The sequence below is a fragment of the Tenrec ecaudatus genome, chromosome 11, assembly GCF_050624435.1.
Source record: "Tenrec ecaudatus isolate mTenEca1 chromosome 11, mTenEca1.hap1, whole genome shotgun sequence".
NCBI classification, from domain to species: domain Eukaryota; kingdom Metazoa; phylum Chordata; class Mammalia; order Afrosoricida; family Tenrecidae; genus Tenrec; species Tenrec ecaudatus.
The window spans coordinates 51,628,299-51,645,443 of record NC_134540.1 but is presented as its reverse complement, the minus strand read 5'-3'; the positions used below and the strand labels follow the sequence as shown (position 1 = coordinate 51,645,443).

The following is a 17,145-nucleotide window of genomic DNA, read 5'->3' as shown; positions in this document are numbered from 1 at the left end:
CTTCTCTAAAGTACCCAGACTCACACACACTCCTCTGTCTCACATTCTCCCATGCCCACCATCTCATCACTAAACTCTGTACCTGCTATGCAGTTAGAGGGTGCTCCTAAGGTGCATGTGGTAGTTATAGAATCATTTGTCAATTTGAGGATTAAGAATGAAGGGGTGGAGTCTACTCTGTCAATTGGGTCACAGCCAATGAGGCTTCCGTGTGGGCAGCGCCTTCCCCTAAGGATTTTGGGAATTCCAGTATTTTCCTCCTTAGAGACAGGAAACACTTCTCTCTCTCTCTCTCTCTCTCTCTCTCTCTCTCTCTCTCTCTCTCTCGTGACTCCCTAGAAGACATTCCACCTGACAAGAGACATGGAACTACACTAGTGCCCTAAGCTGGAGAAGCCACATGGACCTACCCCAATGCAACCAGACCTCTGAAGCTGGAGAAGCCACACAGAGACCCCTGCCAGAGCTGAGATGCTTACACCACCACTGGATTCCCAAGACTTCCTACCCACTGGCCTGTGATCTTCCTGCATTTGGCATCATTGCATGTGTTTCATGAGTCAGAAGAGGATTTTAGAGATTGGTATCAGACATATGGGGTAATATTGGACTTATGAACTTGATCTGGACTGGGCTGGGATGTTTTCTCAATATTCAACTGCTCTTTTATATAAAATTCTTTCTTATACACATATGCATGTGTATGGATTTGTTCCTCTGGTCTACCTGGACTAACACAATGCATTAACACTGAACATCCTCTCCCCAGCCATAAACATTCCCTTCCAGTCACCACAGCAGTAATGAGCATACTCAAGCCACACAAATGTCTCCCAGGATGACTGACTAGGTGAAAATCAGGCTGGCTTTGACCATCCAAAGATTTTACTGGAATAGGAATGAAGCTAGTCAATCACAAAAGAACAAACATTGCATGAGACCACAGTGACAGAGGAAAAACTAAAGACAATGGTTGTCATACCAAGAAACAGACTTTCGTGCTTAGCAGAGTTGGGAGAGGGAGAGAGAGAAAGGGAAGCAAGAGACTAGACAAGAGAGTAGGCAAGAGTTAACTTGGATGAAAGGAAAGATAGCATTCTACCAGAGAGAAACTAGGAGAAATACTGGTGCAAAGGGCAAGCTATTGGGAGGTTCGGTAAGCAGTGGAGGCTGTTGGATACAAAATGATTATCTGATTCCAGATAACCCCACCTTTCTCTCTCTCTCTCTCTCTCTCTCTCTCTCTCTCTCTCTCTCTCTCTCTCTCTCTCTCTCTCTCTCTCACACACACACACACACACACACACACACACACAGTTTTGAAAAGGCTACTGGCATAGTCATTCTTTATCTTTCCAGAGGCAGCTCCTTATTCATCTCGCTTCCCATAATTCAGTTACCAACCGGGAAGTAATATACAAACCAAAAAAATCCCACAGTCTTCCAGTAAAAGATGACAATGTAGACAGGTGCACTAAACGTTACTCTACGGCAAGGAAGCCAGAGAGTACAGCAGAGGAGAAACTTGGAACCCCGATTCTCTGAGGAAAGGTGAACTTGGTGGACAACAGCCACATAAAGGGAAATCAGAAGCAGAAGCCACAAGCAGTGATTGGCAGGTCTCTGACTCTCTGCTTGCCTGAACCCAGCTATTCCATTGGGAGTTCTGGACAAGCTCTCTGAGACATAGCCCCTAAAGAACAACTAGCGGCACTACTTCTACAACATCACAGAATCAATGAGAGTGTTACATCACAATGTTGCAGATAATTGTCAATCAACCTACACAACATCACAATGTCATGAAAACAGCAGCCGATCTCAGTTCACAGGAAGAAGCCAAGAAGGCTTGCTGAAACGAGTGAGCAATACACAGCCAAAAAACCTCCTTGAGAAGGACAACACACTTTGGAACTACCAGGAAAAGAATGTCAAAGATAGTGTTTAAATATTTTCAATGGAGGGAGAAAATAATTGAGAAAGCTATTGAGAAAATAAATGAAAAATTTTAAACTGTACCCCCAAATCCAGAAGATTAATAGTAAGATAATTTAATTAGACCACATTTTTTTTAAAGCAGAGCAGTAGAAATGAAACCATTGAAGTCAAACAGTGAGCTTGATGACAAATCTCTCAATTCCCATCTACACAAAGGAACAATCACCATAAAGAGAGGGGAAAGTCTGAAGAGAACCAAAGATTTATGTGGGGCACTATCAAGAACAACGTATGCCTAATTGAATTCCAGAACAAAAAGAAACAGAAAAATACACAAAGAATATAGTTGAAGAACTCCTAGCCGAAACTTTCCCAAAATCAAAAAAGAGGAGAAAATAACTCTTCAAGAAGCTGAAGAAGGAAAACAAAGACACTGAAAAAAGCCAAAACAGAGTAGATGCCAAAAGAAAATCACGGTGCTATGTCATAGTCAACCTTTCCGATATCAAGGACAAAGAGAAAATCCTGAGAGCAGCTTGAGAAGAAAGAAACGTTATCTACAAAGAGGAGCTACAAAGAATAAACTTGTATTTTTTAGCAGAAATCATACAAGAAGCCAGTGAAATAACATGAGTATATAAAACTCCGAAAGAAAAACATTCCAACCAAGAATCTTATATCCAGCAAAATTATAGCCTCAAATAATTTTGGAGGTAGAAATAAAAGTATTTCCAAACAAGGAGAAGTTAGAAGAATTTGTAAAAACAAGACAGCTTTTCAAAAAAATACTAAGGGGGGTTCTTTGGACAGAGACTTAACAAGAGCAGATATAACCTGATATCAAGACATCACCACCCGTAAATCAACCCACTTAAAGAAATATTCAAAATAAAACGAACTTGCAAGATTGAAAATTGGGAACCAGAGTTGTCAATCTGCAGTGGAGACAAAAAGAGAAAAAGAAGCAAAATTATAGAGACTAAATAGTTGCATGAAAAGGAGGTCAAGCAATCTGCCAGAGAGAATAGATTATCTTAAACTTGGGACGAAAACAATAAATAACAAAGTAACGTCAAAGAAAATGGGAAACCATCAAAATTAAAAAGGAAAATCCAAAAATCTAGTGAACTGTAAAATAACAGTAAAGAATAAAAAGGCAAGAAAATCCATAACGAAAAGGAACTCAGCACAGAAATGTAGAACAAAGACTCCAATAACACCACACACACAAACACACAGAGCAAAATGACAACAAAAAATTCACGCATCTCAATAATGAGCCTGAATGTAGGTGGATTAAATGTGACAGAGAGTAGCACCGTGGATAAGAAAGCAGGGCCCATCAATAAGCTGTACATCAGGATGATGTAACCCTTAGGCAAAAGGCAAAAATAGACTGAAAATCAAAGAAGGAAAAAATATACATCAAGCTAATGACAATCAGAAAAAAAGCTGAAGTGACCACATGAATTTCTGATAAAATAGGCTTCAAGGTAAAATCCTTGAAGAGAGACAAAGGTCATTACATAATGATTAAAAGGACACTTGAACAAGAAATACACCCTAGCCGTCATAGATACACGCACCCAATGAAAGACCTTCAAAACACAGCACTTAAATATTTATTATAGAGTTGATGAAAGAAAAAAAATTTTAATTACAATAATAGGAGACTTCAATGCATCACTGTTGAGAAATGAGAGAATATCAGGATAAAAAACTCAATAAGACATCAAAGAAGTAAACAACACAATCAACTTGACCTAGAAAAATTCATAACATTCCACCCAACCACAGCACAACACACATTCTTTTCCAGAGCGCATGGCATATTCTTTAAAACAGACAATATGTGAAGTCAAAAGCAAGCTGTAATAAATTTTAAAACACTGAGAAATTATGAACTGTTTGCTCAATGCAATGCTATGAAATTAGAAATCAACAATAGGATGATCAAGCCAGGGAAATCAAATACATGAAAACTGAACAACACCCTGCTTAATAACTGAGTCATTAAAGAAATAAGAGAAATTTTATAAATGAGAATAAAAATACAACATAACCAAAACCTTTGGGACACAGCAAATGCAGTACTGAGAGGGCATTTAAAACCTTGAACACACACATCAAAAAATAACCCAAATCAACATCTTAACCTAATATCTTCAACAATCAGAAGAAGTGCAACAGAATAAACATTCAGCCACCAATAGAAAAAAAATCATAAATATTCTAGCAGAAATAAATGAATCAGGTAACAGAAAAGCAATAGGAAAAATCAGCAAGACAAGAAGTTGGTTCTTTGAATAGATTAGCAAAATCAACAAATCCCTGGCAAAGTTAACAAACTTCTTATTTTTTTAAACACTTTATTAGGGGCTCATACAACTTTTATCACAATCCATATATATACATACATCAGTTGTATAAAGCATATCTGTACAAACTTCTTATTTTAAGAAGGTGCAAATATAAAGAATAGAAATGGGAAGGGGCAACATGACAACAAAACCAACTGAAATGCATTGATAATAACACAGTATTATGAAAGACTGTACTTCAATAAACTTGAAACTTTGGGGAAATGGACAAATTTCTAGGAAGACACTACCTACTTAAATTAATGCTGACTGGTTTAGAAAACCTGTGACCAACGATGAAATAGGACAAGTCATTAAAATAAAAAGTTCAGGTCTAGACAGCTTCACCAGGGAATTCTACCAAACATGTAGAGACCAATTGACAACAATTCTACACAGACTATTCTAGGATATGGAAAAAAACAGCAACAACAACAAAAAAGAATGGAAACCCCCAGGATTCATTTGATGAAATAAGCATAATCACCCTGCTACCATAACAGGCAAAGCTATAAGAAGACCAGTAAATCACAGACCAGTATCTCATGCACGTGGCTGCAACGATCCTCAACAGAATCTGAGCACATAGAATTCAACGAAATATTTTTCAAATAATATATAATGTCAAGTGAAATTCATACCTGTTAAGTAAGGGTGGCTGAATAGTAGAAAAACAATCAACATAATCCACCACATAAATAAAACAAAGGACAAGAGCTACGTGATCATTTTAATGGATGTTGAAAAGGCATTTGTCATTCCTGATAAAAACACACAGCAAAATAGAAATTGAAAGGACATTTCTCAACACAATAATGGCCGTAAATGCAAAACCAGCAGTCCAGATTTCACTCAGTGGGGGAAATGGAAAGCATCCCCCCACCTGCAAACAGGAACTGGACAAGGATGCCCTTTATCACCACTATATTAGACACCAAAAACAAGCCCAGCCAAATGTATTTCCACTGTATCTTAACCTATTTTATGCACAAAACCTGGTTGCTGGCCAATGGATTCTGACTCATAGCAGCCCTGTAGGACAGAGTTGAACTCACAAGGTTTCCAAGGCTGTCAATCTGCAGAAAGCACAAGTAAAGGTGTTTTGCTATATATGTTAGTTTTTTTAATGAGTTAATGAGGGGAGAACGGAAGTGGATCAATTAACTGTTAATGACTCAAATTCTATGGCTGACTTCTCTCTCCTCCAAAATAAAATCAAGCTGAAAATACCTTCCTGGAACATTCTGAACGATGACTAAGTGAGCATTCTAAGGGGTGTGTCTTACTGTAGTAATTCCTCCTATCTAGATTGCTAGAGATTAGAATTATCATAAGAGAAATAAAAATGACAAGTTCTTATTACTCCGAGGTTATAGATTAGATAAACCTCACAGGCAGAAATCATTGAGGAACTGAGCTTATCTCATGGGAAGTTTTCCCCGCAGCAGCAATAGGCCAGTCTCCGGAAAAGAGCGACACCTGCTGCACTCTGACTGCAATTAATCTGGAAAACGACTTCAAAACCTTGCTGGCTGAAATGGAAGAGGGGTTAAAGCAGTGGTTCTCAACCTGTGGGCCACGACCCCTTTGAGAGTCAAACGACTCTTTTGCAGGGGGTCGCCCATCGGAAAACACGTATTTCGGATGATCTTAGGACCCAAGACATCGCTCCTTTATCTGTCTCCAGGCGGGTCCGCCCACATGCAAATACGCCCACATATGAGTACCCAGCGTGAAGACTGTTACCCATGCTACACCATGCTTCAAGACAAAATTTCATTTTTCATTAGAAATAAATATTTCACCCTATAGAATTACATATTGTTTTATGATCTATCACTATGCTTTAATTATGTTCAATTTGTAACAATGAAAATACATCCTGCTTGTCAGATATTTACATTATGATTCATAACAGTAGCAAAATGACAGTAATGAAATAGCAATGAAAATAATGTTATGGTTGGGGGGTCACCACAGCATGGGGAACTGTATGAAAGGGCTGCGGTATCAGGAAGGTTGAGAACCACGGCTCTAGATTAAAGCCATTGCTGATTAAAGATCAAAGAGCACAGTATGAATTTCAGCTCCATGTAAAGCACCACCAATCCTCACAACTGGACCAGTCCACACCATAACAAGTGGAGGAAAGATTCAAGTTGTCAGGGATTCCATTTTACTTGTTTCTGTGAGGAGTGAGTAACACGGTAGCCATTTTTATTTTAATCAGCCCTCTGTAAATACAATCCAATTGAGCACCACTAGACAATTTGGTGCAGTTAGCCTCTTAATGAATAGACCAGTTTTTCCTCTTTCTCTGTTCTCCTTGGAGTGCTTATTAATTAAGTTCACCGCTCCAGAGCACAAACCCAATATATGGGGTAAGAACTCCACAATCAATGCTCATGGAAACACAGTCAAGAAATCAAATGACATTGCTTTGGGCAAATCTGCTATGCAAGATTTATTTAATGTGTTCAAGAGCAAAAAAATGTACTTATGCATATATTTAAAGGATAGATTTGTCTTTTTGTTGTAGCAGAGTCAACATTGGAATTTTAAAAGATTGTTTGCACCAACTGAAGGAAAAACAACAAAACAACAAAAAGAGACCTTTCCACTATTATCTCTGTCCCTGGCAGAGCCCAGGAACAAGCGCTCTCTGACACGGCAACTTGTATGACTAGTAGGCAGTAGATGTGATTCCAAAGCCATCCATCATGAATGATGTTCTTTATTTAAAATCACTTTATTGGGGGCTCTTACAGCTCTTATCACAATCCATACATCCATCCATTGTGCCAAGCACATTTATACACATGCTGACATCATTTTCTTCTTTTTTAAAAATCATTTTATTAGGGGCTCTTATACCTCTTACCACAATCCATGCATGCATCCATTGCATCGAGCATATTTGTCCATATGTTGCCATCATCATTTTCTTCTCTTTGTGTGTGTGTCTGTGTGTGTGTGTGCAAGGAAGAGGCTTATATACAAGAGCAATTGTACATTAAGAAAACATCCCAACCCAGTCCAGTCCAAGTCCATGAGTCTGATATTAGCCCATATGTCCGATAAGTCCTCTTCAGACTCACGAAACACATGCAATGAGGCCAAATGCAGGATGATCACAAGCCAGTGAGTAGAAAGTCTTTGCATCCAGTGGCGTTGTAAGCATCTCAGCGCTGGCAGGGATCTCTCTGTGGCTTCTCCGGCTTCAGAGGTCTGGTTGCATCCATGTGCCTTGTCTGACTCAAGGCACTAGGGTAGTTCCATGTGTCTTGTCAGCTCCCATGTCTCCCAGGGAGTGGCAGAGTCTCGCCATAATCATTTTCAAAACATTTTCTTTCTACTTGAGCCCTTGATATCAGCTCCTCATTTCCCCTTTACCCTCTCCCTCCCTCATGAACCCTTGATAATTTATAAACAAATTTTGTTTATATCTGACACCAACCACTGTCTCCCTTCACCCACTTTTCTGTTGTCCATCCCCTGGGAAGGGGCTATATATAGATTGTTGTGATCAGTGCCCCCCCCCCAAAACCTTCCCCTTCCCCTCCTGGTATTGCTACTCTCATTATTGGTCCGGAGAGGGTTATCTGTCCTGGATTCCCTGTGTTGCAAGTTCTTATCTGTATCAGTGTATCTGCTCTGGTATAGCTGAATTTGTATGGTAAGGTCATGATGGGAGTGGGAGTGGAGCAAGGATTAAGGAACTAGAGGAACGTTGTGTGTTTTGTTGGTGCTATACTGCACCCTGAATGGTTCATATCTTCCTTGGGACCCTTCTGTAAGGGGGTGTCCAATTGTCTATAGATGGGTATTGAGTCTCCACACTCCCCCTCATTCACATTGATGTGTTCTTTTGTTCTGGGTCTTTGATGCCTGATACCTGATCCCATCAACACCTCATGATCACACTGGCTGGTGTGCTTCTTCCAAGTGGACTTTGTTGCTTCTCAGCTAGATGGCCACTTGTTTATCTTCAAGCCTTTAAGACCCCAGATGCTATATCTTTTGATAGGCAGACACCATCAGCTTTCTTTACCACATTTGCTTATGCACCCCATTTTGTCTTCAGCAATCATGTCAGGGAAGGTGAGCATCATAGAATGCCGGGTTATTAGAACAAAGTGTTCTTGTGTTGAGGAAATACTTGAGTAGAAGCCCAATGCTCCTTTAATACTTAACATTAATATATATATAGATATATTTCCCTATCATTTAAATATATTTACATATGTATATGCCTGTATTTAGAGCTCTATAAATGTCCTATGCTTCCTAGTTCTTTCCTCTATTTCCTTTTACTTTTCTCTTGTCCCACTATCATGTTCAACCTTCATTCGGATTTCAGTTATTCCTCTCCACTACATTGCCCTTGATTAAGCACCACCAGGCATCCTACACCCTCTTTGCCATTAATTTTAGATCACTTGTTGTTCCCTTGTCCCTAGGTTTGTTAAGACCCACTTCCGTTCCCCTGCTTCCCCATCTCCCTGTCCTCCGAAACCATTGGTCCCATTGTTTTCTCCTCTGGATTGTTTATCCCACCTATCTTATCTAGATAGACATACAGAAACAATAATAAGCACAGAAACAAGACAAAGTAAAACAAAACAATAACAAAAGAGAAAAGCTATAAATAGTTCAAGGTCTGTTTGTTGATCTTTAGGACTGTTTTCCAGGTGAGTCTGCTGGGCTGTCACACCTGGCCCCAAAGTCTATCTTTGGTATTCCCCAGAGACTTCATTGCTTTGCTCCCCTTGCTGCTGTGTTGCATTCCCTTGGTGTTTCACCCCAGTGTGGTGGGGTAAGATCCAGCACAATTCCCGCACTGTCTCCCCAGTGTTGTCCTCCATAGCACTACGGATCAGTGAGGGACATCATGTGTGTGTCTCATGATGGAGCTGGCCCTATGGTTCTATCTGTGCATTGGCTGCTCTGAGCAGCAATATTGTCCTCAGGGTTTGGTGGGCCAAGATGTGTTCCACTCTCCTTCCCTCTTTGTTTGCTCATGAATGATGTCATCCCACAGCTCATCAAGTCTCCTGTCTTTAGTGTTCAATACAGCATCTCTGTGGTTGAGGTGTTCTCAAAATTCAGGTGAGATAGACTCAAACTCATATTTTGGCTCTCACAGACTTATTTTCATTTTCTTTAGCTTCAACCTGAACCTATATTATGAACAATTGATGGTCTATTCCACAGTCAGCCTAGTTTTAGCTGCTAATATTGAACTTCTCCATCCTCTCCTCTCACAGATATAGTCAGTTTGATGTCTGTGTATTCCATCTGGAGAAGTCCATGTGTATAGTCGCTGTTTGTGTTGTGTGGACTAAGGTGTGTTTGACTCAAGTTATAATATTTTCAACTGCACAATGAATTAGAAAGACTGAACAAGAATGTATGTATTTTGATTATAGAGCTGGTGAAAAACATTGAGCTTCCACTAAAAAAAAATTAGTCTTGTTCCTTAAAAGTGAGGGTGGTGAGGTTTGTCTCATGTACTTTGGACATGCTATCATCAGAGACCAGGCCCAGTAAAAGGATATCAAACGTGGTAAAATAGAGGGTCAATGAAAAAGATAAAGCCCCTCAACAAGATGGATTGACAGTGCATCCAGTTCATCAAGTGTGTAAGGCAGGGTTCTCTAGAGAAACAAAACCAGGACACTTATGATTGCATCTGTATTAGAGGATAGGTCTATATAGTGAGCAGGAATACAACAGCTAATTAGTCCACATATCAGTACAGAGGGCTCAATTCAACTCACTTTTATGGAACAGTTAATATGCTGAAAGTCCTTCAACTCATGCAGGCTGCCCGTAAAAATCAAGGAAGCAGACAGTGGAGTGTTGCCTCAGGCAACACAGGCAGAGTCTGCCCACAGGCAGCAGGCAGCAGGGTGGGTGAGTAATGGTCAGTAGCACTGGAGCTTAGCAAAGCAGGCCCCAATGGGTTATCAAACGCCAGCAATGCAGGGCAACAGGATCCACCAGCCTCAGCTCAAGCAATGTATCACCTGCATCATGGTGGAGCAGGTCTCAAAGGAGCCTCAAGCACTAGCAACATGATCTACAGATTGGCTTGGCCCAAGGGTAGTGCAGCACACTAGCTCAAGCAACAGTAACACTGGTCTGATCATCAGGGAGGAAGAGAGAGATGGGCTGCATCCCTACCTTCACTGCAGCCATTTTAATCATTGGTCACTTGCCCTAGCAACCAGACTGTGACCTGGACAGGAAATAGTAAACAACTTTTGTCACCACTCCCAGCTTGGAATAGGCTATTACCATATGACCCAGCCACTCTTGAAACCTCAACAGCTACAACTAATGCACAGAAAATACTATCCATTCTAATACTACTTGACCAACAGAAACAACAGGCAATTAAGTGCACGTGAGAAAAAAGAAAAAGTGGCACAAATGAATGGACAGTAAACAGACATAGACACAGGACATTTTCCAAATGGCGAAAAGGCAGTAAAGCTACCCATGGGGGCATGCAGAAGAGTGGTGTTCAGCTGCTTTAAATGGATGGAGGAAATGTTTGACAACGCTGTAAGAGAGAAAAAGAACAAGAACATGAGGAAAGCACTACGAGATCAATTTGACAAAATAAGTAAAAAATAGGAATAATTAAAAATTCCAAATAGAAAATTATTTTTTAATTCCAAATCAAAATCCAAAACACTAACACTAAGATAGTAAAACTGGAAAACACTCTAAAAGACAAACAATGTAGACATGGTTTTATGCAGTACTGAAGCAATGGAAGCCCAAATCAGTGAGCTTGAAGACAAATCTTGCAATACCAAACTACAAAAAGAATAATCTTTTTTTAACCCCCAAGAAAACCTACAAATTCTGTGGGACAATATCAAGATAAGTGACTTATATTTGATAAACATTAGAGAAAATAAGAAAAAACCACCACAGAATAAAACAGTCCAAGAAATAATAGATTATTTCCCTAACATCATGGCCAGACAGATAACCATTCAAGAAACTGAAAGAAACCCCAACTAAAATTGACCCCGAAAGAAAAACACTACACATCATAGTCAAACATTCTAACACCAAATAAAAAGCAAGAATCCTGAGAGCAACTCAGTAGAAAAGAAAAATTTCCTAGAAAGGCAGAGTAGTAAGAATAAGCTCAATTTTTTTCAGTAGAACCCCAAAAGATAATGGAAATGATATACAAAATACCTTGAAAGGAAATTAAATTGCCAATTAAGACTCTTATACGCAACAAAATTATCGCTCAAGTCGTTGTTAGGTGCTCTTGAGTCTGTTTCAACCCACAGCAATCCTGCCTAGAAACCCTGCCAAAGAAACCCTGCCTAGTCCTGTCCGGTCCTGTGCCATCCTCACAATTGTGCCTATGCTTCAGACCAATGTTGCAGCCACTAGGTAAGTCCATCTCCTAGAGGACCTTCCTCTTTTTCATTGCCCTTGTACTTTATCGAGCATGGTGTCCTTCTCCAGCAACTGGTCTCTCCTGACAACGTGTCCAAAATATGTAAGATGAAGTCTCACCATCATTCTCTATAAGGAGCACTCTGGACTTCTTCCAAGACAGATTTGTTTGTCCTTTTAGCAGTCCATGGTACTTTCAATATTCTCCTCCAGCACCACAATTCAAACACATCAATTCTGCCTTCTTTGTCTTCCTTATTCAATGTCTAACTTTCACATGCATATGAGACCATTGAAATGACCAAGGCTTGAGTCAGGCACATCTTTAGGTTACTGCTCAAAGTAACATCCTTGATTTTCAACACTCTCAAGGGGTCTTGTGGAGATTTACCCAAAGCAATGTGTCTTTTAATCTCCTGATGGCTGCTTCCATGACCATTGATTGTGGATTCAAGACAGACAAAAATCCTTGAAAACTTCAATCTTTTCCCCATTCATCATGCTATCTATTGGTTCAGTTTGTCAGGTGTGATAGGTTTATTTTTCCAGCCTGATCAATAGGAACGTATGGGATTAATCAGGCTGCAGTTTGATTGGAGGGCAGAGAGATAAATGGCTGTGCCAGGTCCACCCCCATCTCTCTCGCTCTTTGGTGATCAGACCAGCGTGCTGCTGCTTGAGCTAGTTCTCTGCCTCAACCTGTGTGCAAAACTACCTGTGGACCAAGGCAACCCATGGATCATGTAGCTCGAGCTTGAGTCTCCTTTGAGACGTGCTTCCCCACACTGCTGGTGCATAAATCGCTTGAGCTTGTGGGTAGTGGATCCTGTCACCTTGCAGGGCTTGAATTCAATATCCTATGCAGACCGACTTCTAAGCTCCAGAGCTACTGACTGTTGCTGATCACCCTGCTGTTTGCTACCTGCAGGCAGACTCTGCCTGCCTTACCCAAGGGAGGACTCTGCTGTGCGCTTCCTTGACCTTCAACCCAGCAGCCTATGTTAGTTGAAGGACTTTCAGTACATTAACTGTTGTACAAGAGAGTTGAACTGAGCCCTCTGCTATGTGGACTGATTAGCTGTTACTGTTCTTCTTGCTGTGTGTGTGTGTGTATATATATACATATATATATATGTGTATTCTGGTTTTGTTTCTCTAAAGAACCCTGCCTAACGTATCAGGATTTTGGTTTTCTTTACATTTAGATATTATCCATACCGAAGGCTGCAATCCTTGATCTTCAACAATTGTTTCAAGCCTTCTTCACTATCAGCAAGCAAGGTTTTATCATCTGCATATTGAAGTTTGTTATTGAGTCTTCCTCCAATCCTGATGCTGCATTCTTCGTTATAAAATGCAGCTCCTCTGGTGATTTGTTCAGCATACAGATTTAATAAGTATGGTGAGAGGATACAACCCTCATGCACACCTTTCCTGACTTTAAACCATGGAGTATTCTCTTGCTATGGTCCCACAACTGCCGCATGATCCATGCACAAGTTCCCCAGCAGCACAACGAAGTGTTCTGGAATTTCCGTTCTTCTTAAAGCTATTCAGAGTTTGGTATTATCCACACATTTGAATGACTTGGCATAATCAATAAAACACACATAAACATATCAGTTATTCTCTGCTTTCAGTCAAGATCCATCTCACATCAGCAATATCCCATGTTCCACATCCTCTTCAGAATCTGGCCTCAACCTCCGAAAGTCAATGTACTGCTGCAACCTTTGTTGGATGATCTTAAGGAAAATTTTATGTGCATGGGATAATGATATTGTTCTACGATTTGAGCCTTCTGTTGGGTCACCTGTCTTTGGAACGGGTATACATAGGATCTCTTCCAGTCAGAACCAAGTAGCTGTCGTCCAAATTTCCTGGCATAGACTAGTAAGTGCTTTCAGTGCTTTATCCACTTGTTGAAACATTTCTATTGGTATCCCGTCAATTCCTGGAGCCTTGTTTTTAACTAATGCCTCAGTGTGGCTTGGACTTCTTCCTTGAATACCATTGCTTTCTGCTCATATGCTACCTCCGGAAATGGTGAAATGTCAACTAGTTCTTTGGGTACAATGACTCTGCATATTCTTTCCATCCTCTTTTGTTGCTTTCCACATCGTGCAGTATTTTGCACACAGAATCTTCCAAAATTTCAACCAAAGCTTGAATTTTTTCATGAGCTTTTTTCAGTTTAAGATCATCTTTCTGGTTTTTTACTTCTGTCTTTGAAATTTTTTCATTATATTTTACTTTGCCTTCTTGAGCTTCTCTTTGAGATTTTGTTTAGCACTTTGACTTCATCAGTTCTTCCATTAGCCTTAGTTATTCGATGACCAAGAGCAAGTTTCAGAGTCTCTTTTGACATCCACTTTGGCCTTTTGTCTTTTTAATGACCTTTTGCTTTCTTCATGAGTGATGTTCTTGATGTCATCCCACAACTCGAGTCTTCTGTCATTGGTGTTAAATGCAGGAAATCAGTTCTTGAGATGCTCTCGAAATCCAGGTGGGATCGACTCAAGGTCATATCTCAGCTCTTACGGACTTTACTTTTCTTCAGCTTTCACAAAACCTTAGTGAGACTAGAGTGACATGTCCCGATGGCCCACTCCTCCCCATAACCTCAGAAATTGAAAATAATGAGGGAGGGAGGAACCTAGGAAGAGAAAGAGGAGAAGCAGGGAAGAAAGGAAAAACTAACAATGGAGGTAAAATGTGAGGAGGGAGAAGACAAATCCACAGTACGCTGGTGCTGCTTGGCCCCAGCCTCCTCACGCCTTTATTATTTCTCTGGGATTAGGGCGGCCCATAAATAGGCTCTTCCACAGGCACGGACTCACAGGGCGGGGTGGGGGGCTAGAGGAGGACCAGAGGTGGCCTTCCCCGGTGTGCTGGGCGCCCCAAGGTCGGTGCCACTGCACGCCGGGGCTGCGGAGCTTCAGATCCGGGTGGGTTTCTTGGGCTCCTTGCTCCTGGCCGGCATAAAGGCGTACAGCTCCTCGATGAGCATCTCCATGCGTGCGGTGACCTCGGTGACCGTGTCGATGACCAGCCTCTGCTGCAGCTTCAGCTTGTTGTTCTCCCACAGGGCGCGGTGCTCCTCCTGGAAGGCGCGGTGCTCCTCGCGCAGCGCGTGCAGCGCCCGGTTCTCCTCCTGCAGCAGCCGGTTCTCCTCGCGCAGCACGTGCAGGTGCTCGTTCTCCTGGCGCAGGGCCTGCAGCGCCTGGTTCATCTCCCGCAGCAGCTGCAGAGACTGACCGCCCTCTGGCAGGCCCGCGCCGCCCGCGCCGCCCTCCTCCTCCTCCCGGGGGGCGCCGGCCAGGTTGCTGACCATTTCGCGCAGGGCGCGGAGGGTCTTGGCGTCCTCCGGCGGGCTCGGGTGGCCTTTGGGCTCCTCGAAGGGCGAGGGGAGGCCGGAGGCCGGGTTGGGCAGCAGCCCCGGGCTGTGGGCCTCCTGGCGGGGCGAGGCGGCCAGCGGCTTCTCCTCGGCCGGCGGGCTCTTGTCCTCGCCCGGGCCCCAGAAGGCCTTCCTCTGCTCCAGCAGCTGCTGCAGCGCGCGGTTCTCCTCGCGCAGGAGCTGCAGGGTGCTGCTCTCGGTGGCGCGCGCCGCCGCCGGCGCGCCCGCGCCCTCCTTCTTGGCCCCTTCCGGGCTGGGGCTGTCCTTGTGCGCAGGCGCCGACGAGGCCCGGGGCTCGTCGCGGCCGGGCGACTGCGCGGCGGCCGCCTTGTGCTCCTCCCAGAAGGCCTGCAGGATCTTGTTCTCCTTGCGCAGGACCTTGTTCTCCTCGCGCAGCGCGCGGTTCTCCTCGCGCAGGGACTTGTTCTCGTCCTGCAGCAGGTACTCCTTGGCCAGGCGCTTGTGGTGCAGCTTGTGGTGGAAGGAGGAGGGCGGCGAGAAGTAGGGCGACTGCAGGCGGCAGTTCTCGTTCACCCAGCGGCCGTCCTGGAAGACGAACATCTCGTCGCTGAGCTGCACGCGGGGCGGGTTGTAATCGAGCTCCAGGTCAGCCTGCGAGGTGGGGCGCTCCATGGCGTCCAAGGGGAGCGAGGAGATGCGGTTCAGCGGGTACGAGTGCTGGCTGACGACCCTGCGGCTCACCCTGGGGAGGGTGACCGGCCGCGCGCACCGCGGGATGGTGTACAAGTTGTGGAGTCTCAAGAACGGCTCGGCTATGCCCCTCTGTGGGAGAGAACAAGGAAGCCCAGCGTGAACGAAGGAACGAGCGGCCACACCCAGCATGGCGGAGGCCCTAAAGTCACCCCGTCAGGAGTGGCCAGGCACCTTGGGCAAGAGGTGACGATGGCAGCAGTGCGTTTAAATCAGTCTGGCCACAGGGGACCCCGGGTGGCTCATCGAAGCATGCAGCTGCTTACTGGAGAGTTACAGGTTGAAATCCACCCAGACACACTTTGGAAGAAAGGCCTGGCGATCGACTTCTGAAAGATCACAGCTGTGGGAGCCCTGTGGAGTTCCGATCTGGCACTCAGGGCGTCACCTAACTGGCAACAGATGTGGTTTGAGCCTGGCTGCAGTGGGCATCTTTGCCCTTGACCTCCTTGGACTCCCTACAAGAAAACATATCCAAGGGAGATGCATGCCAATTAAAATCGGGCACCAATTTAAAATCAGATTTTGAGTTCCAGGCCCACCAGTTTTAGGAACTTCGCCAAGCAAGTTGCATGGCTTGTGGTAGTGAAAGAGCAGCCCAGGGTTTTCAGTGGCTGACATTCTAGAAGTAGATTATCAAGTCTTTCTTCCAAGGCACCTCCAAGTGGACTCAAAACAAACCTACAGCCATCAATTAGTAGCCCATTCCTACAACTGTGCTATCACCCAAGGACTGCTACCCAACCCAAAAAGCCAGACTCACTGACATGGAGTCAAGTCTGACTTACAGTGACCCTGGCGGACAGGGTAGAAAAGTCGCTGTGGATTTCTGAAACTGTAGCTCTTTGTCAGAGTAGAAAGCCTTGTCTTTATCCTGCAGAGCTGGCTAGTGGTTTTGAGCTACTGACCTTGCGGTTAGCAGTCCAACGTGCAAACCACTACATTACCAGGGCCCCTATTTGGGACTACTACAGAAACTTAGGAAAGTTACTGGATCTCGGGCTTCACGGTCCATCTTTCCAAATGGGATCATTGCACCTTCCTACAGGCAATTTAAGGATTAGAAAAAGCAATGCATGCAAACACCACACCTGGTCTCTGACATGCATCTGTCACCAGAGGAGAAACTAACTTGTTTCCATCTGCCCTGGGCCCTGGTGCCCACCTACAGCCCACCTGAACTTCAGGGCAGCAGAGACACTTTTGGCCACCCTAATCATGTGTCCTGAAGGGCCTTCTCCCGCTCCAGAGCATCCGCCATGTGTAGCTGCTGCTCAGTCTGTTCTGCCAGAAGCCCCTCAGCATCTG

At 43.4% G+C, this 17,145-nt stretch overlaps 1 protein-coding gene across 1 annotated transcript; it reads right to left on the bottom strand.

Moving 5' to 3' along the window:
* Positions 1–6,954: 6,954 nt before the first annotated feature.
* On the bottom strand, positions 6,955–15,969 carry CBY2 (chibby family member 2). The gene has a single exon (XM_075562648.1). The coding sequence runs from the start codon at positions 15,967–15,969 to the stop codon at positions 14,668–14,670; it is 1,302 nt and encodes a 433-aa protein (XP_075418763.1). The 3' UTR covers positions 6,955–14,667.
* Positions 15,970–17,145: the final 1,176 nt, after the last annotated feature.